Source organism: Taeniopygia guttata, chromosome 31, assembly GCF_048771995.1.
Source record: "Taeniopygia guttata chromosome 31, bTaeGut7.mat, whole genome shotgun sequence".
Lineage (NCBI taxonomy): Eukaryota > Metazoa > Chordata > Aves > Passeriformes > Estrildidae > Taeniopygia > Taeniopygia guttata.
The window spans coordinates 1,206,218-1,230,129 of record NC_133056.1 but is presented as its reverse complement, the minus strand read 5'-3'; the positions used below and the strand labels follow the sequence as shown (position 1 = coordinate 1,230,129).

At 61.6% G+C, this 23,912-nt stretch overlaps 1 protein-coding gene and 1 long non-coding RNA gene across 4 annotated transcripts; one reads left to right on the top strand and one right to left on the bottom strand.

Annotated features, from left to right (window-relative positions):
* Positions 1-3,711: 3,711 nt before the first annotated feature.
* LOC140681028 (uncharacterized) lies at positions 3,712-7,255 on the top strand. Its single transcript, XR_012052309.1, has 3 exons — positions 3,712-3,743; positions 5,379-5,456; positions 7,130-7,255. It is a non-coding gene; the product is annotated as an uncharacterized lncRNA (long non-coding RNA).
* A 2,119-nt stretch (positions 7,256-9,374) lies between these two features.
* On the bottom strand, positions 9,375-23,212 carry CNIH2 (cornichon family AMPA receptor auxiliary protein 2). 3 transcript variants are annotated; one of them, XM_072920174.1, is made up of 7 exons: positions 22,969-23,203; positions 21,525-21,593; positions 19,964-20,011; positions 14,794-14,906; positions 12,891-12,921; positions 11,585-11,697; positions 9,375-10,535 (listed from the first exon to the last, which is right to left on the bottom strand). In XM_072920174.1, the coding sequence occupies exons 1-7, from the start codon at positions 23,047-23,049 to the stop codon at positions 10,508-10,510; spliced, it is 483 nt and encodes a 160-aa protein (XP_072776275.1). In that variant the 5' UTR covers positions 23,050-23,203; the 3' UTR covers positions 9,375-10,507. The 3 variants fall into 3 exon arrangements, with proteins under 3 accessions (XP_072776275.1, XP_072776274.1, XP_072776276.1); XM_072920173.1 differs by lacking the exon at positions 12,891-12,921 and having other exon boundaries at positions 11,585-11,728; positions 22,969-23,191; XM_072920175.1 differs by lacking the exons at positions 9,375-10,535; positions 11,585-11,697; positions 12,891-12,921 and adding an exon at positions 12,272-12,401 and having other exon boundaries at positions 22,969-23,212.
* Positions 23,213-23,912: the final 700 nt, after the last annotated feature.

The window sequence follows — 23,912 nt, the reverse complement described above, 5'->3', positions numbered from 1 at the left end:
CCTGCAGGATTTGGGGGTCTCTGTGGGGAATTTTGGGGTCCCCGGGAGGAATTTGGGGGTCCCTGCAGGATTTGGGGGTCTCTGTGGGGAATTTTGGGGTCCCCGGGAGGAATTTGGGGGTCCCTGCAGGATTTGGGGGTCCCCGGGGGGGAATTTGGGGGTCTCTGTGGGATTTGGGGGTCCTCGGGGGGAAATTTGGGGGTCCCTGTGGGGAATTTGGGGGTCCACGGGAGGAATTTGGGGGTCCCTGTGGGGAATTTTGGGGTCCACGGGAGGAATTTGGGGGTCCCTGTGGAATTTGGGGGTCCCCGGGGGGAAATTTGGGGGTCCCTGTGGGATTTGGGGGTCCCCGGGAGGAATTTGGGGGTCCCTGTGGGGGATTTGGGGGTCCCCGGGGGGAAATTTGGGGGTCTCTGTGAGGAATTTTGGGGTCCCCGGGGGGAAATTTGGGGGTCCCTGCAGGATTTGGGGTCCCCCAGGGGGAAATTTGGGGGTCCCTGCGGGATTTGGGGGTCCACGGGAGGAATTTGGGGGTCCCTGTGGGATTTGGGGGTCCCCGGGGGGAAATTTGGGGGTCCCTGTGGGGAATTTTGGGGTCCCCGGGGGGAAATTTGGGGGTCCCTGCAGAATTTGGGGGTCCCCGGGGGGAAATTTGGGGTCCCCAGGGAGGAATTTGGGGGTCTCTGTGAGGAATTTTGGGGTCCCCGGGAGGAATTTGGGGGTCCCTGCAGGATTTGGGGTCCCCGGGGGGAAATTTGGGGGTCCCTGCAGGATTTGGGGGTCCCCCAGGGAGGAATTTGGGGGTCTCTGTGGGGAATTTTGGGGTCCATGGGAGGAATTTGGGGGTCCCTGCGGGATTTGGGGGTCCCTGCAGGATTTGGGGGTCCCCAGGGGGAAACTTGGGGGTCTCTGTGGGGAATTTTGGGGTCCACAGGAGGAATTTGGGGGTCTCTGTGGGGAATTTTGGGGTCCCCGGGAGGAATTTGGGGGTCTCTGTGGGGAATTTTGGGGTCCCCAGGGAGGAATTTGGGGGTCCCTGTGGGATTTGGGGGTCCCCGGGGGGAAACTTGGGGGTCCCTGTGGGATTTTGGGGGTCCCTGTGGGGAATTTTGGGGTCCCCAGGGAGGAATTTGGGGGTCCCTGTGGGATTTGGGGGTCCCCGGGGGGAAATTTGGGGGTCCCTGTGGGGAATTTTGGGGTCCCCAGGGGGAAATTTGGGGGTCTCTGTGGGGAATTTTGGGGTCCCAGGGGGAAATTTGGGGGTCCCTGCAGGATTTGGGGTCCCCGGGGGGAAATTTGGGGGTCCCTGTGGGGAATTTTGGGGTCCACGGGAGGAATTTGGGGGTCCCTGGGGGGAAACTTGGGGGTCCCCGGGGGGAAATTTGGGGGTCTCTGTGGGGAATTTTGGGGTCCACGGGGGGAAATTTGGGGGTCCCTGTGGGATTTGGGGGTCCCCGGGGGGAAATTTGGGGGTCTCTGTGGGGAATTTTGGGGTCCCCGGGAGGAATTTGGGGGTCCCTGTGGGATTTGGGGGTTCCCGGGGGGAAATTTGGGGGTCCCTGCAGAATTTTGGGGTCCCCAGGGAGGAATTTGGGGTCCATGGGAGGAATTTGGGGGTCCATGGGAGGAATTTGGGGGTCTCTGTGGGATTTGGGGTCCATGGGAGGAATTTGGGGGTCCCTGTGGGATTTGGGGGTCCCCAGGGGGAAATTTGGGGGTCCCTGTGGGATTTGGGGTCCCCGGGGAGGAATTTGGGGGTCCCTGTGGGATTTGGGGTCCATGGGAGGAATTTGGGGGTCCCTGTGGGATTTTGGGGTCCCTGGGGGTGATTTTGGGATTTCTGGGGGGATTTTGGGGTCCCAGGGGCTGATTTTGGGATTTCTGGGGGGATTTTGGGGTCCCAGGGGGATTTTGGGGTCCCTGGGGGTGATTTTGGGATTTCTGGGGGGATTTTGGGGTCCCAGGGGCTGATTTTGGGATTTCTGGGGGAGATTTTGGGGTCCCAGGGGCTGATTTTGGGATTTCTGGGGGTGATTTTGGGGTCCCAGGGGGTGATTTTGGGATTTCTGGGGGATTTTGGGGTCCCAAGGGCTGATTTTGGGATTTCTGGGGGGATTTTGGGGTCCCAGGGGGGATTTTGGGATTTCTGGGGGGATTTTGGGGTCCCTGGGAGGGTTTTGGGGTCCCAGGGGCTGATTTTGGGGTCCCAGGGGCTGATTTTGGGGTCCCAGGGGTGATTTTGGGATTTCTGGGGGGGATTTTAGGGTCCCGGGGAGGGTTTTGGGGACCTCCTGGGGTGATTTTTGGGTCCCTGGGAGGGTTTTGGGGACCTCCTGGGGGTTTTTGGGGTCCCTGACCCCCCATTTTTCCCCCCCCCCCAGGTTCAGGGGTTGGGGCCCCGCCTGCGTCTGACTTTGGGGGTGCTGCTGCCCGGGGGGGCCCCCCCGACCCCCAATTTGCTGCTGCTGCTGCGCTGCCACCCCCCCCCAAAACGGCTGCAGCCCCCCTGCATCAAGGTACCCCAAAAACCCAAAAAAATACCCCAAAAATACCCCCAAAAAACCCAAAAATACCCCCCAAAAAACCCATAAATACCCCCAAAATAACCCCAAAACGGCTGCAGCCCCCCTGCATCAAGGTACCCCAAAAACCCCAAAAAAAACCCCAAAATAACCCCAAAATACCCCCAAAATAACCCAAAAATAACCCCAAAAATAACCCCAAAATAACCCAAAAACCCCCAAAACAGCTGCAGCCCCCCTGCATCAAGGTACCCCAAAAACCCCCAAAATACCCCAAAATAACCCCAAAATACCCCCAAAATAACCCCAAAACAGCTGCAGCCCCCCTGCATCAAGGTTCCCCAAAAACCCCAAAAATACCTCAAAAATACCCCCAAAATAACCCCAAAACAGCTGCAGCCCCCCTGCATCAAGGTACCCCAAAAACCCAAAAAAATACCCCAAAAATACCCCCAAAATAACCCAAAAATACCCCAAAAATACCCCCAAAATAACCCCAAAATACCCCCAAAATACCCCCAAAATAACCCCAAAACAACCCAAAAATACCCCCCAAAAAACCCAAAAATAACCCCAAAATAACCCAAAACAGCTGCAGTCCCCCTGCATCAAGGTACCCCAAAAACCCCAAAAATACCCCAAAAATAACCCCAAAATAACCCAAAACTGCTGCAGCCCCCCTGCATCAAGGTACCCCAAAAACCCCAAAAATACCCCCAAAATACCCCCAAAATAACCCCAAAAATACCCCAAAAATAACCCCAAAATAACCCCAAAATAACCCAAAAATACCCAAAAAATACCCCAAAAACCCCCAAAACGACTGCAGCCCCCCTGCATCAAGGTACCCCAAAACCCCAAAAATACCCCAAAAATACCCCCCAAAAAACCCAAAAATAACCCAAAAATACCCCCAAAAAACCCAAAAATAACCCCAAAATAACCCCAAAACAGCTGCAGCCCCCCTGCATCAAGGTACCCCAAAAAAAACCCCAAAATACCCCAAAAATAACCCCAAAATAACCCAAAAATACCCCAAAAATAAACCCCAAAATAACCCCAAAAACCCCCAAAACAGCTGCAGCCCCCCTGCATCAAGGTACCCCAAAAACCCCAAAAATACCCCAAAAATAACCCCAAAATAACCCAAAAATACCCCCCAAAAAACCCAAAAATACCCCCAAAATAACCCCAAAACGGCTGCAGCCCCCCTGCATCAAGGTACCCCAAAAACCCCAAAAATACCCCAAAAATAACCCCAAAATAACCCAAAAAATACCCCAAAAATACCCCAAAAATAACCCCAAAAATAACCCCAAAATAACCCCAAAACAGCTGCAGCCCCTCTGCATCAAGGTACCCCAAAAACCCCAAAATACCCAAAAAAACACTCCAAAACCACCCCAAAATAACCCAAAATACCCATAAATAACCCAAAACACCCCCAAAATTCCCATAAATAACCCAAAACATCCCGAAAATTCCCATAAATAACCCAAAACACCCCAAAATTCCCATAACTAACCCAAAACATTCCAAAATTCCCATAAATAACCCAAAACACCCCAAAATTCCCATAAATAACCCCAAATTCCCATAAATAACCCAAAACACCCCCAAAATTCCCATAAATAACCCAAAACACCCCAAAATTCCCATAAATAACCCCAAAATTCCCATAAATAGCCCAAAACACCCCAAAATTCCCATAACCCCAAAATACCCCAAAATAACCCAAAACACCCCAAAATTCCCATAAATAACTCCAAAACACCCCAAAATTCCCATAAATAACCCCAAAATTCCCATAAATAACCCAAAACACCCCAAAATTCCCATAAATAACCCAAAACACCCCAGAATTCCCATAAATAACCCAAAACACCCCAAAATTCCCATAACTTACCCAAAATACCCATAAATAACCCAAAACACCCCAAAATTCCCATAAATAACCCAAAACACCCCAAAATTCCCATAAATAACCCAAAACACCCCAAAATTCCCATAAATAACCCCAAAATTCCCATAAATAACCCCAAATTCCCATAAATAACCCAAAACACCCCAAAATTCCCATAAATAACCCAAAACACCCCAAAATTCCCATAAATAACCCAAAACACCCCAAAATTCCCATAAATAACCCAAAACACCCCAAAATTCCCATAACTAACCCAAAACACCCCAAAATTCCCATAAATAACCCAAAACACCCCAAAATTCCTATAAATAACCCAAAACACCCCAAAATTCCCATAAATAACCAAAACACTCCAAAAATACCCATAAATAACCCCAAATTCCCATAACTAACCCAAAACACCCAAAAATTCCCATAAATAACCCAAAACACCCCAAAATTCCCATAACTTACCCAAAATACCCATAAATAACCCAAAACACCCCAAAATTCCCATAACTTACCCAAAATACCCATAAATAACCCAAAACACCCCAAAATTCCCATAAATAACCCCAAAATTCCCATAAATAACCCCAAAACACCCCCCAAATAACCCCAAAATCCCCCCAAATAACCCCAAAATCCCCCCAGATAATCCCAAAATAACCTAAAAAATATCCAAAATAACCCCAAAATCCCCCCCAAATAACCCCAAAATCCCCCCAAATCACCCCAAAATAACCTAAAAAATATCCAAAATCACCCCAAAAATCCCCCCCAAATAACCCCAAAATCCCCCCAAATAATCCCAAAATAACCTAAAAAATATCCAAATATCCCCAAAATCCCCCCCAAAATAACCCCAAATAACCCCAAAATAATCCCAGAAATGCCCCAAAATCCCCAAAATGCCCCAAAATCCCCAATTTTTGGGGTCCCCCCCATTTCAGGTGCCGCTGCTGCTGCCGGGGCTGCGCTGCTGCCTCGGGACCTGGGTGGAGCTGGGGCGGGGCCCGGCCCGGCTGCAGGTGAGGGACACCTGGGGACACCTGGGGACACCTGGGGACACACCTGGGGACACCTGGGGACACCTGGGGACACCTGGGGACAGCTGGGGACACCTGGGGACTCCTGGGGACACCTGGGGACAGTTGGGGACAGCTGGGGACACACCTGGGGACATCTGGGGGGGTCAGACACACCTGGGGGGACACCTGGGACACACCTGGGACACACCTGGGGGTGTCAGACACACCTGGGGACACCTGGGGACAGCTGGGGACACCTGGGGACACCTGGGACACACCTGGGGACAGCTGGGACACACCTGGGACAGCTGGGGACACACCTGGGGGGACACCTGGGGGTGTCATACACACCTGAGACACACCTGGGAAAAACCTGGGACACACCTGGGGACAGCTGAGACACCTGGGGACACCTGGAAGCACCTGGGGACAGATGGGGACACCTGGGGACACCTGGGGACAACTGAGACACACCTGGGGACAGCTGGGACACCTGGGGACAGCTGGGGACACACCTGGGGACAGCTGGGGACAGCTGGGGACACCTGGGGACACACCTGGGACACATCTGGGGACACCTGGGGACAGCTGGGGGTGTCAGACACACCTGGGACACACCTGGGGACACCTGGGGGGACACCTTGGGACAGCTGGGGACACACCTGGGGACACCTGGGGACACCTGGGGACACCTGGGACACACCTGGGGACACCTGGGGACAGCTGGGGACACCTGGGGACAGTTGGGGGACACTGGGGACACCTGGGGACACCTGGGGACACCTGGGGACACTGGGGGGGGTCAGACACACCTGGGGGGACACACCTGGGGACACCTGGAACACCTGGGGACACCTGGGGACACCTGGGGACACACCTGGGGACAGCTGGGGACACCTGGGGACACACCTGGGGACAGCTGGGGACACACCTGGGACACCTGGGACACACCTGGGGGGGACACCTGGGGGTGTCAGACACACCTGGAGGCATCTGGGACACACCTGGGGACACACCTGGGGACAACTGAAACACACCTGGGGACACTTGGGACACACCTGGGGACACCTGGGGGGACACCTGGGGACAGTTGGGGACACACCTGGGACACCTGGGGACACCTGGGGACACCTGGGGACACACCTGGGGACACACCTGGGACACACCTGGGGACACCTGGGACACACCTGGGGACATTTGGGGACACCTGGGACACACCTGGGACACCCGGGGGGGTCAGACACACCTGGGGACAGCTGGGGGGACACCTGGGGGTGTCAGACACACCTGGGGACACCTGGGGAGACACCTGGGACACATCTGGGGACACCTGGGGACAGCTGGGGGTGTCAGACACACCTGGGGACACCTGGGGACACCTGGGGACACCTGGGGGGGTCAGACACACCTGGGACACACCTGGGACACCTGGGGACACCTGGGGACACCTGGGGGTGTCAGACACACCTGGGGACACCTGGGGACACACCTGGGGACACACCTGGGGACAACTGGAACACAGCTGGGGGGTCAGACACACCTGGGGGACACACCTGGGGACAGCTGGGGACACCTGGGGACACCTGGGGACACACCTGGGACAGCTGGGGACACCTGGGGGGGTCAGACACACCCATGGGTGTCACCAGGTCCCCTCCCCTCCCCCCCCCCAGGTGCTGGTGCTGTGCCCGGGCCGGGCGGGGCCTCTGCTGACGGCTCAGGTGGGGCTGCCCCCGGTGGCCACCTGAGGGACACCTGGGGACAGCTGGGGACACCTGGGGACAGCTGGGGACACCTGGGGACAGCTGAGACACACCTGTGGCACCTGGGACACACCTGGGACACACCTGAGGGACACCTGGGGACAGCTGGGGACAGCTGGGACACACCTGGGACACAGCTGGGGACAGCTGGGACACACCTGGGACACACCTGCGGCACCTGGGACACACCTGGGACAGCTGGGGGGGGTCAGACACACCTGGGACACACCTGGGACACACCTGTGGCACACCTGTGGCACCTGGGACACACCTGTGGCACCTGCACCTGGCACCGGTGGCACCTGGGACACACCTGGGGACACAGCTGGGGACAGTTGGGGACACGTGGGACACACCTGGGACACACCTGTGTCACACCTGTCCCTGTGTCACACCTGTGTCACACCCATGTCACACCCATGTCACACCTGTGGCACACCTGTCCCCTCCCCCGTCCCCAATAAAGGTCCCGGTGCTGCAGCTCTGGCTCCTTGGGGGGAGGGGCAGCCCCAGTGCTCCCAGTATCACATCCCAGTGCTCCCAGTAACCCCCAGTGCCCCCCCAGTGCCCCCCCAGTGCCCTCCCAGTGCTCCCAGTATCACATCCCAGTGCTCCCAGTGCCCCCCCAGTGCCCCCCCAGTGCCCTCCCAGTGCTCCCAGTATCACATCCCAGTGCTCCCAGTGCCCCCCCAGTGCCCCCCCAGTGCCCTCCCAGTGCTCCCAGTATCACATCCCAGTGCTCCCAGTACCCCCCCAGTGCCCTCCCAGTGCTCCCAGTGCTCCCAGTATCACATCCCAGTGCTCCCAGTACCCCCCCAGTGCCCTCCCAGTGCTCCCAGTCCCCTCCCAGTGCTCCCAGTACCCCCCCAGTGCCCTCCCAGTGCTCCCAGTGCTCCCAGTACCCCCCAGTACCCTCCCAGTGCCCTCCCAGTGCTCCCAGTGCCCTCCCAGTGCCCTCCCAGTGCTCCCAGTACCCCCCAGTACCCTCCCAGTGCCCTCCCAGTACCCCCCCAGTGCCCTCCCAGTGCTCCCAGTACCCCCCCAGTGCCCTCCCAGTGCTCCCAGTATCACATCCCAGTGCCTTCCCAGTAACCCCCCCAGTACTCCCAGTGCCCTCCCAGTGCTCCCAGTACCCCCCCAGTGCCCTCCCAGTGCTCCCAGTACCCCCCCAGTGCCCTCCCAGTGCCCTCCCAGTGCCCTCCCAGTGCCCTCCCAGTGCTCCCAGTATCACATCCCAGTGCTCCCAGTAACCTCCCAGTCCCCTCCCAGTGCCCTCCCAGTGTTCCCAGTACCCCCCCAGTGCCCTCCCAGTACCCCCCCAGTGCCCTCCCAGTGCTCCCAGTGCCCCCCAGTGCCCTCCCAGTGCTCCCAGTATCACATCCCAGTGCCCTCCCAGTACTCCCAGTGCTCCCAGTACCCCCCAGTGCCTTCCCAGTGCTCCCAGTATCCCCCCAGTGCTCCCAGTATCACATCCCAGTGCTCCCAGTGCCCCTCCCAGTGCTCCCAGTGCCCTCCCAGTACCATCCCAGTGCCCTCCCAGTACCCTCCCAGTGCTCCCAGTGCTCCCAGTAACCCCCAGTGCCCTCCCAGTCCGTCCCAGTGTTCCCAGTACCCCCCCAGTGCCCTCCCAGTGCTCCCAGTATCACATCCCAGTGCCCTCCCAGTACTCCCAGTGCTCCCAGTACCCCCCAGTGCCTTCCCAGTGCTCCCAGTGCTCCCAGTACCCCCCCAGTGCCCTCCCAGTCCCTCCCAGTGCCCTCCCAGTGCTCCCAGTATCCCCCCAGTGCTCCCAGTATCACATCCCAGTGCTCCCAGTGCCCCTCCCAGTGCTCCCAGTGCCCTCCCAGTACCATCCCAGTGCCCTCCCAGTACCCTCCCAGTGCTCCCAGTGCTCCCAGTAACCCCCAGTGCCCTCCCAGTCCGTCCCAGTGTTCCCAGTACCCCCCCAGTGCCCTCCCAGTACTCCCAGTGCTCCCAGTACCCCCCAGTGCCTTCCCAGTGCTCCCAGTGCTCCCAGTACCCCCCCAGTGCCCTCCCAGTCCCTCCCAGTGCCCTCCCAGTGCTCCCAGTATCCCCCCAGTGCCCTCCCAGTGCTCCCAGTGCCCTCCCAGTGCTCCCAGTGCCCCCCCAGTGCCCTCCCAGTGCTCCCAGTAAGTCACTGGTGCCATTTGTCTTTATTGAGCCACGACACGAACCCAGCGGGGGCTGAACTGGGACAAACTGGGACAAACTGGGAGGAGCCCCCCCCCCCCCCCCCCGCTCCCCAAATTTGGGTCATTGCGGCAGCTCGGGGGGGAGGGGCGGGGTGGGGGGGGTCCCCAAAATCCTGGGGGGGGTCCCAAAATCCTGGGGGGGTCCCCAAAATCCGGGGGGGGGGTCCCCAAAATCCCGGGGGGGGGTCCCCAAAATCCTGGGGGGTCCCAAAATCCTGGGGGGGGTCCCAAAATATCTGGGGAGGGTCCCCAAAATCCTGGGGGGGTCCCCAAAATCCTGGGGGGGGGTCCCCAAAATCCTGGGGGGGTCCCCAAAATCCGGGGGGGGTCCCCAAAATCCTGGGGGGGGTCCCCAAAATCCGGGGGGGGTCCCCAAAATCCTGGGGGGGTCCCCAAAATCCTGGGGGGGTCCCCAAAATCCTGGGGGGGGTCCCCAAATCTTGGGGGGGTCCCCAAAATCCTGGGGGGGTCCCAAAATCCTGGGGGGGGGTCCCAAAATCCTGGGGGGGGTCCCCAAAATCCTGGGGGGGTCCCAAAATCCTGGGGGGGGTCCCAAAATTCTGGGGGGGTCCCCAAATCCGGGGGGGTCCCCAAAATCCTGGGGGGGGTCCCCAAAATCCGGGGGGGGTCCCCAAAATCCTGGGGGGGTCCCCAAAATCCTGGGGGGGTCCCCAAAATCCGGGGGGGGTCCCCAAAATCCTGGGGGGGTCCCCAAAACCCTGGGGGGGGTCCCCAAAATCCTGGGGGGTCCCCAAAATCCGGGGGGGGTCCCCAAAATCCTGGGGGGGGTCCCCAAAATCCGGGGGGGGTCCTCAAAATCCTGGGGGGGGGTCCCCAAAATCCTGGGGGGGTCCCCAAAATCCTGGGGGGGTCCCCAAAATCCGGGGGGGGGTCCCCAAAATCCTGGGGGGGTCCCCAAAATCCTGGGGGGGGGGTCCCCAAAATCCTGGGGGGGGGTCCCCAAAATCCGGGGGGGGGTCCCCAAAATCCGGGGGGGGTCCTCAAAATCCTGGGGGGGTCCCCAAAATCCGGGGGGGGGTCCCGGGTCCAGCGGCGGGGGGGGGTCCCCCCCCCCTCAGAAGCTCACCAGTGTGTACACCATACTGGGGGGGGAGGGGCAAACTGGGGCTCCCAGTATGGCCCAGTTCAACCCAGTTTGCCCCCCCCCACTCCTCCCAGTGCCCCCCAGTTCCTGCCCAGTTCATCCCAGTCCCCGCCCAGTGCTCCCAGTCTATCCCAATCTCCTCCCAGTTCATCCCAGTCCCTCCCAGTTCATCCCAGTGCCCCCCCAGTCCCTCCCAGTGCCCCCCCAGTCCCTCCCAGTACCCTCCCAGTGCCCCTCCAGTGCCCCCCCCAGTGCTCCCAGTGCCCCCCCAGTTCCCTCCCAGTCCCTCCCAATGGCCCCCAACTCCCCGCCCCAGTCCCTCCCAGTGCTCTCCAGCCCCTCCCAGTCCGTCCCAGTCCGTCCCAGTCCCTCCCAGTTTCCTCCCAGTGTCCCCCCAATTCCCCCCAGTCCCTCCCAGTCCCCTCCAGTCCCTTCCAGTCCCTCCCAGTTCCCCCCCAGTGCCCCCCCAGCCCCTCCCAGTCCCTCCCAGTCCCCCCCGTCCCTCCCAGTTTCCTCCCAGCCCCTCCCAGTCCCCCCCAGTCCCCCCCAGTCCCCTCCCAGTGCTCCCAGTCACTCCCAGTCTCTCCCAGTGTGCCCCCAGTCCCCACCAGCGCTCTCCCAGTGCCCCTTCCAGTCCCTCCCAGTCCCCCCAGTGCTCCCAGTCCCTCCCAGTGCCCCCCCAGCCCCCCCCCAGTGCCTCCCAGTGCCCCCCCAGTGCCTCCCAGTTTCCTCCCAGTCCCTCCCAGTTCCCCCCCAGCCCCCCCCAGTCACTCCCAGTGCCCCCCCCAGTGCTCCCAGAACCTCCCAGTTCCCTCCCAGTGCTCCCTCTGTGCCCCCCAGTCCCCCCAAGTGCTCCCCCAGCCCCTCCCAGTCCCTCCCAGCCCCTCCCAGTCACTCCCAGTCTCTCCCAGTGCTCCCAGTCCCTCCCAGTCCCTCCCAGTCCCCCCAGTCCGTCCCAGTGCTCCCAGCCCCTCCCAGTTCCCTCCTAGTCCCTCCCAGTCCCCCCCAGTCCCCCCCAGTCCGTCCCAGTGCTCCCAGTTGGCACACCTGTACAGGTAGTAGAAGAAGGAGAGCAGGTAAAAGGCCAGTTTGCACCAGGCCTCCTTCTGGCAGTAGCCCAGGATGTCGGCGTCCATGATGGACACGGCGTCAAAGAGCCCCTCCGAGCCGTCGGCCGGGCGGTGGAAGTACCTGGGGACATTTGGGGACATTTGGGGACACTTTGGGGACATTGGGGACACTTTGGGGACAGTGGGGACACAGTGGGGACACGGGGACACGGTGCCCAAGGGCACCTCGGAGCCGTGGGATGGGCGGTGGAAGTAGCTGGGGACACCCAGGGGACACTTTGGGGACATTGGGGACAGTGGGGACACTCTGGGGACACTTTGGGGATACTTTGGGTACAGTGGGGACACTTTGGGGACTTTGGGGACACCGAGGGGACATTTGGGGACATTTGGGACACTTTGGGGACATTGGGGACACTTTGGGGACACTGTGGAGAGACGGGGACATGGTACCCAAGGGTGGCTCGGAGCCGTCGGCCGGGCGGTGGAAGTACCTGGGGACATTGGGGGACATTTGGGGACACTTTGGGGACATTGGGGATCCATCAGGGACATTGAGGACACTTTGGGGACAGTGGGGACACTCTGGGGACACTCTGGGGGCATTGAGGACACTTTGGGGACACCGTGGGGACACTTTGGGGATATTTGGGACATTTGGGACACTTTGGGGACACTTTCAGACAGTGGGGACACATTGGGGACACTTTGGGGACACTTTGGGGACACTGTGGGGACACGGGGACACGGCGTCAAAGAGCCCCTCGGAGCCGTCGGCCGGGCGGTGGAAGTACCTGGGGACACCCAGGGGACATTGGGGACACTCTGGGGACACATTGGGGACACTTTGGGGACAGTGGGGATCCATCAGGGACATTGGGGGGGACATTGGGGACACATTGGGGACACAGGGATATGGTACCCAAGGGCCCCTCGGAGCCGTGGGATGGGCGGTGGAAGTACCTGGGGACATTTGGGGACATTTGGGGACACTTTCAGGACAGTGGGGACACTTTGGGGACATTGGGGACAGTGGGGACACGGTGCCCAAGGGCCCCTCGGAGCCGTCGGCCGGGCGGTGGAAGTACCTGGGGACATTTGGGGACACTTTGGGGACATTGGGGACACATCGGGGACACTTTCAGGACAGTGGGGACACATTGAGGACACTTTGGGGACATTTGGGGACATTGGGGATATTGGGGACACTTTGGGGACACTTTGGGGACATTGGAGACATTGGGGACACCATGGGGACACGGGGACACGGTGCCCAAGGGCACCTCGGAGCCGTCGGCCGGGCGGTGGAAGTACCTGGGGACACTGAGGGGACATTTGGGGACACTTTGGGGACACTTTGGGGACATTGGGGACACTTTGGGGACAGTGGGGACACATTGAGGACATTGGGGACACATTGGGGACACAGTGGGGACACCATGGGGACACGGGGACACGGTGCCCAAGGGCCCTCGGAGCCGTTGGCCAGGTGGAGGAAGTACCTGGGGACACCCAGGGGACATTGGGGACACTTTGGGGACATTGGGGACACTTTGGGGACACTTTGGGGACATTGGGGACACTTTGGGGACAGTGGGGACACTTTGGGGACATTGGGGACACTCTGGGGACACAGTGGGGACACGGGGACACGGTGCCCAAGGGCGGCTCGGAGCCGTGGGATGGGCGGTGGAAGTACCTGGGACATATTTGGGACATTGGGGACACTTTGGGGACACTTTGGGGACAGTGGGGACACTTCAGTGACCCCCGTGCCCCCCACACCCCCCGTGCCCCCCATGCCCCTTATGTCCCCCCATGGCCCCCATGCCCCCCGTGCCCCCCGTGCCCCCTGACCCCTCCCGTGCCCCCCATGCCCCCCGTGCCCCCCGTGCCCCCCATGCCCCCCGTGCCCCCCGTGCCCCCCGGTGCCCCCAATGCCACCTACACCCCCTGGTGCCCCCCATGTCCCCCCATGCCCCCGGTGCCCCCCGTGCCCCCCATGCCCCCCGTGCCCCCCATGCCCCCTATGTCCCCCATGCCCCCTACACCCCCCAATGCCCCCCATGCCCCAGTACCCCCTGTGCCCCCCACACCCCCCATGCCCCCTATGCCCCCGCACCTCCAGAGGTGGTAGAGCAGCAGGGGCAGGTTCAGCCCCCGTGCCCCCCATGCCCCCCGTGCCCCCCATGCCCCCTGGTGCCCCCCATGCCCCCTGGTGCCCCCCATGCCCCCCATGCCCCCCGTGCCCCCCGTGCCCCCCATGCCCCCCGTGCCCCCACACCTCCAGAGGTGGTAGAGCAGCAGGGGCAGGTTCAGCCCCAGTGCCCCCCATGCCCCCCATGCCCCCCATGCCCCCAATGCCCCCCGTGCCCCCCATGCCCCCCCTGTGCCCCCATGTCCCCCAATGCCCCCAGTACCCCCCATGCCCCCCAGTGCCCCCCATGCCCCCTACATCCCCTGTGCCCCCTGTGCCCCCCAGTGCCCCCCATGCACCCCGTGCCCCCCATGCCCCCCATGCCCCCCGTGCCCCCCGTGCCCCCTACACCCCATTACACCCCCCGTGCCTCCTAACCCCTCCAGTGCCCCCCATGCCCCCTACACCCCCCGTGCCCCCCGTGCCCCCTGTACCCCCCATGCCCCCCATGCCCCCTGTGCCCCCCATGCCCCCTATATCCCCCCATGCCCCCTGTGCCCCCCATGCCCCCTACACCCCCAGTGCCCCCCATGCCCCTCATGCCCCCTATGTCCCCCCATGCCCCCCAGTACCCCCCGTGCCCCCCGTGCCCCCTACACCCCCCTACACCCCCGTGCCCCCCGTGCCCCCCGTGCCCCCCGTGCCCCCCATGCCCCCCGTGCCCCCCGGTACCCCCCATGCCCCCCATGCCCCCAATGCCCCCTGTGCCCTCAGTGCCCCCCATGCCCCCAGTACCCCCCATACCCCCTATGTCCCCCCATTCCCTCAGTACCCCCCATGCCCCCCGTGCCCCCTGTGCCCCCCGTGCCCCCCGTGCCCCCCAAACCCCCCATGCCCCCCGTGCCCCCCATGCCCCCCGGTGCCCCCCATGCCCCTGGTGCCCCCCATACCCCCCATGCCCCCCGTGCCCCCCGTGCCCCCCGTGCCCCCCGTGCCCCCTGTGCCCCCCACGCCCCCCAGTGCCCCCCATGCCCCCCGTGCCCCCGCACCTCCAGAGGTGGTAGAGCAGCAGGGGCAGGTTCAGCCCCAGCGTCACCCACTCGGCCGCGCACAGGAACATGAGGCAGAAGAGCCCGTGGATGCAGTACTCGGGCACCACCAGCTGGGGGCGACACCGGGGGGACACCGATGTCACCAGGGCCACCCCAGTGTCACCGGGGTCACCTCAGTGTCACCAGGGTCATCTCAATGTCCTCAGGGACACCCCAATGTCCTCAGCGTCACCTCAGTGTCACCAGGGACACCCCAATGTCACCAGGGTCACCTCAGTGTCACCAGGGCCACCTCAGTGTCCTCAGGGCCACCCCGATGTCCTCAGGGACACCTCAGTGTCACCAGGGTCACCCCAGTGCCACCAGGGCCACCCCAGTGTCACCAGGGGCACCCCGATGTCACCAGGGGCACCTCAGTGTCACCGGGGTCACTTCAGTGTCACCAGGGGCACCTCAGTGTCACCAGGGTCACCCCGATGTCACCAGGGCCACCCCAGTGTCACCAGGGTCACCTCAGTGTCACCGGGGTCACCTCAGTGTCACCAGGGTCACCCCGATGTCCTCAGGGTCACCCCGATGTCACCAGGGCCACCTCAGTGTCACCAGGGTCACCTCGATGTCACCAGGGTCACCTCAGTGTCACCAGGGCCACCTCAGTGTCACCAGGGGCACCCCAATGTCACCAGGGACACCTCAGTGTCACCAGGGTCACCCCGATGTCACCAGGGCCACCTCAATGTCACCAGGGGCACCTCAGTGTCACCAGGGGCACCTCAGTGTCACCGGGGTCACCCCATTGTCCTCAGGGACACCCCGATGTCACCAGGGTCACCCCAATGTCACCAGGGTCACCTCAGTGTCACCAGGGCCACCGCAATGTCACCAGGGCCACCCCAATGTCACCAGGGTCACCCCAATGTCACCAGCGTCACCTCAGTGTCACCAGGGTCACCCCAGTGTCACCAGGGTCACCTCAGTGTCACCAGGGACACCCCTTTGTCACCAGGGCCACCTCAGTGTCACCCCGATGTCACCAGGGACACCCCGATGTCACCAGGGTCACCCCAATGTCATCAGGGTCACCCCATTGTCACCAGGGCCACCTCAGTGTCACCAGGGCCACCTCAGTGTCACCAGGGGCACCTCAATGTCCTCAGGGACACCCAAATGTCACCAGGGGCACCCCATTGTCACCAGGGCCACCCCGATGTCCCCAAGGCCATCCCATTGTCACCAGGGTCATCCCAATGTCACCAGGGCCACCCCAATGTCACCAGGGCCACCTCAGTGTCACCAGGGTCACCACAGTGTCACCAAGGCCACCCCGATGTCACCAAGGCCATCCCATTGTCACCAGGGTCACCTCAGTGTCACCAGGGACACCCCAATGTCACCAGGGCCACCTCAGTGTCCTCAGGGGCACCTCAGTGTCACCAGGGACACCCCGATGTCACCAGGGTCACCTCAATGTCCTCAGGGTCACCCCCATGTCACCAGGGCCATCCCATTGTCACCAGGGGCACCTCAGTGTCACCAGGGCCACCTCAGTGTCACCAGGGTCACCCCAATGTCACCAGGGGCACCTCAGTGTCCTCAGGGCCACCCCAATGTCACCAGGGTCACCCCGATGTCACCAGGGTCACCTCAGTGTCACCAGGGTCACCTCAGTGTCACCGGGGTCACCCCGATGTCACCAGGGTCACCTCAGTGTCATCAGGGTCACCCCGATGTCACCAGGGTCACCCCAATGTCACCAGGGGCACCTCGATGTCACCAGGGTCACCTCAGTGCCACCAGGGTCACCTCATTGTCACCAGGGCCACCTCAGTGTCACCAGGGTCATCTCAGTGTCACCAGGGTCACCCCAATGTCACCAGGGTCACCTCAGTGTCACCAGGGACACCCCGATGTCACCAGGGCCACCTCAATGTCACCAGGGTCACCTCAGTGTCCTCAGGGTCACCTCAGTGTCACCAGGGTCACCCCAATGTCCTCAGGGCCACCCCAATGTCACCAGGGGCACCCCAGTGTCACCAGGGACACCCCTTTGTCACCAGGGGCACCCCAATGTCACCAGGGTCACCTCAGTGTCACCAGGGACACCTCGATGTCCTCAGGGTCACCCCAACGTCACCAGGGTCACCTCAATGTCCTCAGGACCACCTCAGTGTCACCAGGGTCACCTCAGTGTCACCAGGGACACCCCAATGTCACCAGGGACACCTCAGTGTCACCAGGGCCACCTCAGTGTCACCAGGGCCACCTCAATGTCACCAGGGCCACCTCAGTGTCACCGGGGTCACCTCAGTGTCACCAGGGACACCCCGATGTCACCAGGGACACCCCATTGTCACCAGGGTCACCTCAGTGTCCTCAGGGCCACCTCAGTGTCACCAGGGCCACCTCAGTGTCACCAGGGTCACCTCAATGTCACCAGGGCCACCTCAGTGTCACCAGGGTCACCTCAATGTCACCAGGGCCACCCCACTGTCCCCAAGGCCATCCCATTGGCACCACGGTCACCCCGATGTCCTCAGGGTCACCTCGATGTCACCAGGGTCACCTCAGTGTCCTCAGGGGCACCTCAGTGTCACCAGGGTCACCCCTTTATCACCAGGGACACCCCGATGTCACCAGGGACACCTCAGTGTCACCAGGGTCACCCCGATGTCACCAGGGCCACCTCAATGTCACCAGGGCCACCCCGATGTCACCAGGGTCACCCCAATGTCCTCAGGGTCACCTCAGTGTCACCAGGGCCACCCTGATGTCACCAGGGCCACCCCGATGTCACCAGGGTCACCTCAGTGTCACCAGGGACACCTCAGTGTCACCAGGGCCACCCCGATGTCACCAGGGACACCCCGATGCCACCAGGGTGATCCCATTGTCCTCAGGGTCACCCCAATGTCACCGGGGCCACCTCAGTGTCCTCAGGGGCACCTCAGTGTCACCAGGGTCACCTCAATGTCCTCACGGACACCCCGATGTCACCAGGGCCACCCCTTTGTCACCAGGGACACCTCAGTGTCCTCAGGGGCACCCCGATGTCACCAGGGTCACCCCAATGTCCTCAGGGTCACCTCAGTGTCACCAGGGTCACCTCAGTGTCACCAGGGCCACCTCAGTGTCACCAGAGACACCCCAATGTCACCAGGGTCACCTCAATGTCCTCAGGGTCACCCCAATGTCCTCAGGGACACCTCAGTGTCACCAGGGACACCCCGATGTCACCAGGAACACCCCGATGTCACCAGGGTCACCTCAGTGTCACCAGGGGCACCTCAGTGTCCTCAGGGTCACCTCAATGTCACCAGGGTCACCCCAGTGTCACCAGGACCACCTCAATGTCACCAGGGTCACCTCAGTGTCACCAGGGTCACCCCGATGTCACCAGGGCCACCTCAATGTCACCAGGGTCACCCCGATGTCACCAGGGTCACCTCAGTGTCACCAGGGTCACCCCGATGTCACCAGGGTCACCTCAGTGTCACCAGGGACACCTCAATGTCACCAGGGCCACCTCAGTGTCACCAGGGGCACCTCAGTGTCACCAGGGCCACCCCAATGTCACCAGGGCCACCCCAGTGTCACCAGGGCCACCTCAGTGTCACCAGGGCCACCCCAATGTCACCAGGGCCACCCCAATGTCACCAGGGCCACCTCAGTGTCACCGGGGTCACTTCAATGTCACCAGGGACACCCCAATGTCACCAGGGACACCTCAGTGTCACCAGCGTCACCTCAGTGTCACCAGGGTCACCCCGATGTCACCAGGGTCACCTCAGTGTCACCAGGGACACCCCGATGTCACCAGGGACACCTCAGTGTCACCAGGGCCACCTCAGTGTCACCAGGGTCACCCTGATGTCACCAGGGTCACCTCAGTGTCACCAGGGACACCTCAATGTCACCAGGGCCACCTCAATGTCACCAGGGTCACCTCAGTGTCACCGGGGTCACCTCAGTGTCACCAGGGCCACCACAATGTCATCAGGGACACCCCGATGTCACCAGGGTCACCTCAGTGTCACCAGGGCCACCCCGATGTCCCCAAGGCCACCCCAATGTCCCCAAGGTGGAATTGACCTTTTTTGGTATTTTTCGAAGGAATTTTTTGAGATTTGGGGTTTTTTTTTTGGTTTTTTTTAGGGGATTTTAGAGTTTTTGAGGCGGTTTTGGGGTTTTTGAGGGAATTTTGGGTTTTTTGGGGAGTTTCGGGGTTTTTTTTTAGGGGATTTTTGGTTTTCTGAGGCAGTTTTGGGGTTTTTGAGAGGTTTTTTCAAGGGAGTTTTGGGTTTTTTTGAGGGGATTTTTGAGGAGATTTCGGAGTTTTTGAGGAGGTTTTGGGGTTTTTAAGATTTTGGGGGTTTTGAGAGGTTTTTTTCAAGGGGGTTTTGGGGTTTTTTGAGGGGATTTTGGGATTTTTGAGAGGTTTTTTTGAAGGTGTTTTGGGGATTTTGAGGGGATTTTGGGTTTTTGAGAGGTTTTTTCAAGGGAGTTTTGGGTTTTTTTGAGGGGATTTTGAGGAGATTTCGGAGTTTTTGAGGCGGTTTTGGGTTTTTAAGGAGGTTTTTGGGGTTTTTAAGATTTTGGGGTTTTTGAGAGGTTTTTTCAAGGGGGTTTTGGGTTTTTTTGAGGGGATTTTGGGGTTTTTGAGAGGTTTTTTTGAAGGTGTTTTGGGGTTTTTTGAGGGGATTTTGGGTTTTTTTGAGGGAATTTGGGGTTTCTGAGGGGGCTTTAGTTTTTTGGAGGAGGTTTTGGGGTTTTTTGAGGGGATTTTGGGGTCCCTGGTGGGGGATAAAGGGAATTATTTTAAATTTAAGGGGATTTTTGGGGGGGCTTGAGGAGAGTTTGAAGGGGCTGAAGACCAAAAAGGAATTTGGGGGATATTGGGGGTGAGATTTGGGGTCTCATTTTGGGGGTGGGATTTGGGGTCTCATTTTGGGGGGGGGTGTTCAATTTTTTGGGGGTTCTCAATTCGGGTGTGTCCAATTTTTGGGTTTTTCCAGTTTTGAGGGTTCAGTTTTTGGGTTTTTCCATTTTTGAGGGTTCAGTTTTTTGGGGTTCTCAAATTGGGGGGGGGGTCAGTTTTGGCCAGGGGTCGTTTTTGGGGTTTTGGGGGGTTTTGGGGAGGGGGTCTTGAGGGTTTTTTTGGGGTCCCCACCTTGCGCAGGAGGCAGCAAATCCTCTCGATGTTTTTCAACCGTTCGCGCTGTGGGGGGAAAAATTGGGGGTCAGGGGGGGGTCCCCAACGCCCCCCGAGTCCCTCCCTGGGTTTGGGGGGGGGTCTGAGTGCCCCTCCCCCCCCCCAGAGGAGTTTGGGGGGGGGAGGGGCAGCAGGAACAGGGTCGGGGTGGGGGAGGGGCCGGGCCCGTCCCAGTTTTGGGGGGGCTAAAAATAGAATCTGACCTCGATTCCTCCCCCCCCCCCCTTGACCCAGAACCCCCCCCCCACCCCCTCTGCCCCTCCCCCACCCCTCCCCCACCTTCGGGGGGGGGATTTTGGGGGTCCTGAATTCAATGGGGGGGGGTTTAGGGGTGGGGGGTTTTGGGGGTGTTTTGAGGGGGGTCGGGGGGGTTTTGGGGGGGTTTTGGGGTCTGGGGGAGTTTGGGGGGGTTTTGGGGGGGTCTGGGGGGGTTTTGGGGTCTGGGGGGGGTTTTGAGGGGGGTCTGGGGGGGTTTTGGGGTCTGGGGGAGTTTTGGGGGTGTTTTGAGGGGGTCTGGGGGGGTTTTGGGGGTGGGGGGGTTTTGGGGGGGTTTTGAGGGGGGTCTGGGGGGGTTTTGGGGGGGTCTGGGGGGGTTTAGGGGTGGGGGGGGTTTGGGGGTGTTTTGAGGGGGGTCTGGGGGGGGTTTTGGGGGTGGGGGTGTTTTGGGGGGGGTTTTGAGGGGGGTCTGGGAGGGTTTTGGGGTGTTTTGAGGGGGGTCTGGGGGGGTTTTGGGGTCTGGGGGGGTTTTAGGGGTGGGGGGGTTTTGGGGGGGGGTTTGTTTTGAGGGGGGTCTGGGGGGTTTTGGGGGTGGGGGGGTTTTGGGGGGTGTTTTGGGGGGGGTCTGGGGGGGTTTTGGGGTCTGGGGGGGTTTGGGGGTGTTTTGAGGGGGGTCTGGGGGGGTTTTGGGGGTGTTTTGAGGGGGGTCTGGGGGGGTTTTGGGGGTGGGGGGGTTTTGGGGGAGGTCTGGGGGGGTTTTGGGGGTGTTTTGAGGGGGGTCTGGGGGGGTTTTAGGGGTGGGGGTGTTTTGAGGGGGGTCTGGGGGGGTTTTGGGGGTGGGGGTGTTTTGAGGGGGGTCTGGGGGGGTTTTGAGGGGGGTCTGGGGGGGTTTTAGGGGTGGGGGGGGTTTTGGGGGTGTTTTGAGGAGGGTCTGGGGGGGTTTGGGGGTATTTGGGGGGGTTTTAGGGGTGGGGGGGTTTTGGGGGGTGTTTTGAGGGGGTCTGGGGGAGTTTTGGGGGGGTTTTAGGGGGATCTGGGGGATTTTTGGAGGGTTTAGGGGGATCCTGGAGGTTTGGGGGTTCCAGGGGAAATTGGGGGGGGTCTGGGGGGTCCTGGGGGGTCCTGGGGGGGGTCCCCAAGGTGTGTGGGGGGTTCTGAGGAGGGTTTGGGGAGGTCTGGGAGGGTTTTGGGGGGTTCCTGGAGGTCTGGGGGTTCCAGGGGAAATTGGGGGGGGTCTGGGGGGTCTCGGGGGGTCCTGGGGGGGGTCCCGGGGGTCCCGGGGGGGGTCCCGGGGGTCCCTCACCGCCCGCGCCGGGTTCCCCTGATCGATCGGGTTCTTGAAATCCGTCCGGAGCTCGTCAAAGGCGATGATCTGGGGGGGTGGGGGAGGGGAAATTGGGGTGGGGGAGGGGAAATTGGGGTGGGGGAGGGGTTCTGAGGGGACCCCCAAAATCCAAACACCTCCCAAGACCCCCCCCCAAAATCCCCCCCACCCCCAAAGGAGCTCCACGCTCAGGTGGGGGAGGGAAAAGGGGGAGCCCGAAGGGTCCCGAGCACCCCAAAACCCACCCGAGACCCCCCCCGGGGACCCCCCACCCCAACCCCGCGTGGGGGAGGGGCGGTAGAACCCCAGACCCCCCCAAAACCTCCAAAATCTCCCCAAAATTCCCTCCTGGAGCCCCCCAAACCCCCCCTGATATTTGGGATACCCCAGTGGGGAGGGGCAGGGAGGGCACCCAGACCCCCCAAAAACCCCCAGACCCCCTCAAACCCCCCCAAAAATCCCCCAAAATCCCCCAAAACCCCCCCAAAACCCCCCCAAAAAGCATCAGCGGAGCCGCTGCATCTGTTGCCATGGCAACGCCGCCGCTTAGCAACGGCCTTAGAAACGGCGATGGGGGGGGGGTGGGGCTGGACCCCCCAAAACCCCCCCGGGGGTCTCCCCAAATTCTTCCCACACCCCCCTCCCACCGTTGCCATGGCAACCCGCCCCCGCCGTTGCCTGGCAACGTCCCCTCCCCCCCCAAAATCATCTCTGCCGCCCCTCCCCCCCCAACCCGGAGTTGCCTGGCAACGCCCCCCCCACCCCCCCAAAATCTTCCCCCCTCCCCAAATTTTGGGGATCGCCCCCCCCCCCACCGTGTCACGGGGGGGGTTCAGCTGCCACTTGCGACCCCCCCCCCCAATTTCCTTTTCCCCTCCCCCCCCCAGCGGGGGTTGGGGACAATTCCCGGGACCCCCCCCCAAATTCCCAACCCCCCCCCCCCCAACCCCCCCCCCATTTATTTCCCCTCCCCCCCGCCCATCCCGGAGCGCTCCTGGGGGGGGGTTGGGGACAATTTGGGGGGGGAGGGGGATGTTGGGGACAATTCCAGGGACCCCCCCCCAAATTCCCAAATTCCCAACCCCCCCCAACCCCCTCCCCCCCATTTATTTCCCCTCCCCCCCGCCCATCCCGGAGCGCCCCTGGGGGGGGGTTGGGGACAATTTGGGGGGGGGGTTGGGGACAATTTGGGGGGGGGTGTTGGGGACAATTCCCGGGGGTCCCCCCCCCCCAAAATCACAACCCCCCCCAACCCCCTCCCCCCATTTATTTCCCCTCCCCCCCGCCCATCCCGGAGCGCCCCTGGGGGGGGGTTGGGGACAATTTGGGGAGGGGGGTTGGGGACAATTTGGGGGGGGGGATGTTGGGGACAATTCCCGGGGGTCCCCCCCCCCCCACCCCCCAAATTTGGGGCGCCACTCACGTGCCAGATGACGAAGAAGATGAGGGAGGCGCAGAGCACGAGGGTCAGCATGTAGCAGAAGGCGGCGAAGGTGAACGCCATGATGGGGGGGGAGGGGCGCGGGGGGGCTCCGAGGGTGGGGGAGGGGCGGGGGGGGTTGGGGGGCTCAGCCCCGGGGTCCGGCCTTGGCCATGGGGGGGGAGGGGGGGCAGAAAAAGGGGGAGGGGGGGAGCCAAAAAACGCTACCGGGAGCGGCGGCCCGCGGGCGCCATGGCCCGGGGGCGGGGCTGGGGGGCGGGGCTTGAGAGGGGCGGGGCTTGAGAGGGGCGGGGCTTGGGGGGCGGGGCTTGGGAGCGGAAAGAGGGCGGGGCTTGGGAGCGGAAAGAGGGCGGGGCTTGATATGGGAAAAGGGGCGGGGCCTGGGAGGGGGCGGTGCCTGGGAGGGGGCGGGGCTTGAGGGGCGTGGCCTGTGAGTGGGAAAGGGGCGTGGCTTGGGAGGGGCGGGGTTTGATATGGGAAAAGGGGCGGGGCTTGGGGTAGGGACAGACAGGTGAGAGCACCTGAGTGACACCGAGTGACATCTGTGTGACACTGAGTGTGGCACCTGAGTGACACTGAGTGACATCCATGTGACACCTGAGTGACACTGAGTGTGACACCGAGTGTGGCACTGAGTGACACCGAGTGACACCTGAGTGACACTGAGTGTTGCACCTGTGTGGCACCTGTGTGACACTGAGTGTGACACTGAGTGACACCAAGTGTGACATCTGTATCACCTGTGTGGCACTGAGTGACACTGAGTGTGACACCTGTGTGACACTGTGACACCGAGTGACACCTTTATCACCTGTGTGACACTGAGTGTGGCACTGAGTGACATCCATGTGACACCTGTGTCACACTATGACACTGAGTGTGACACTGGGACACCTGAGTGACACCTGTACCACCTGTGTGACACT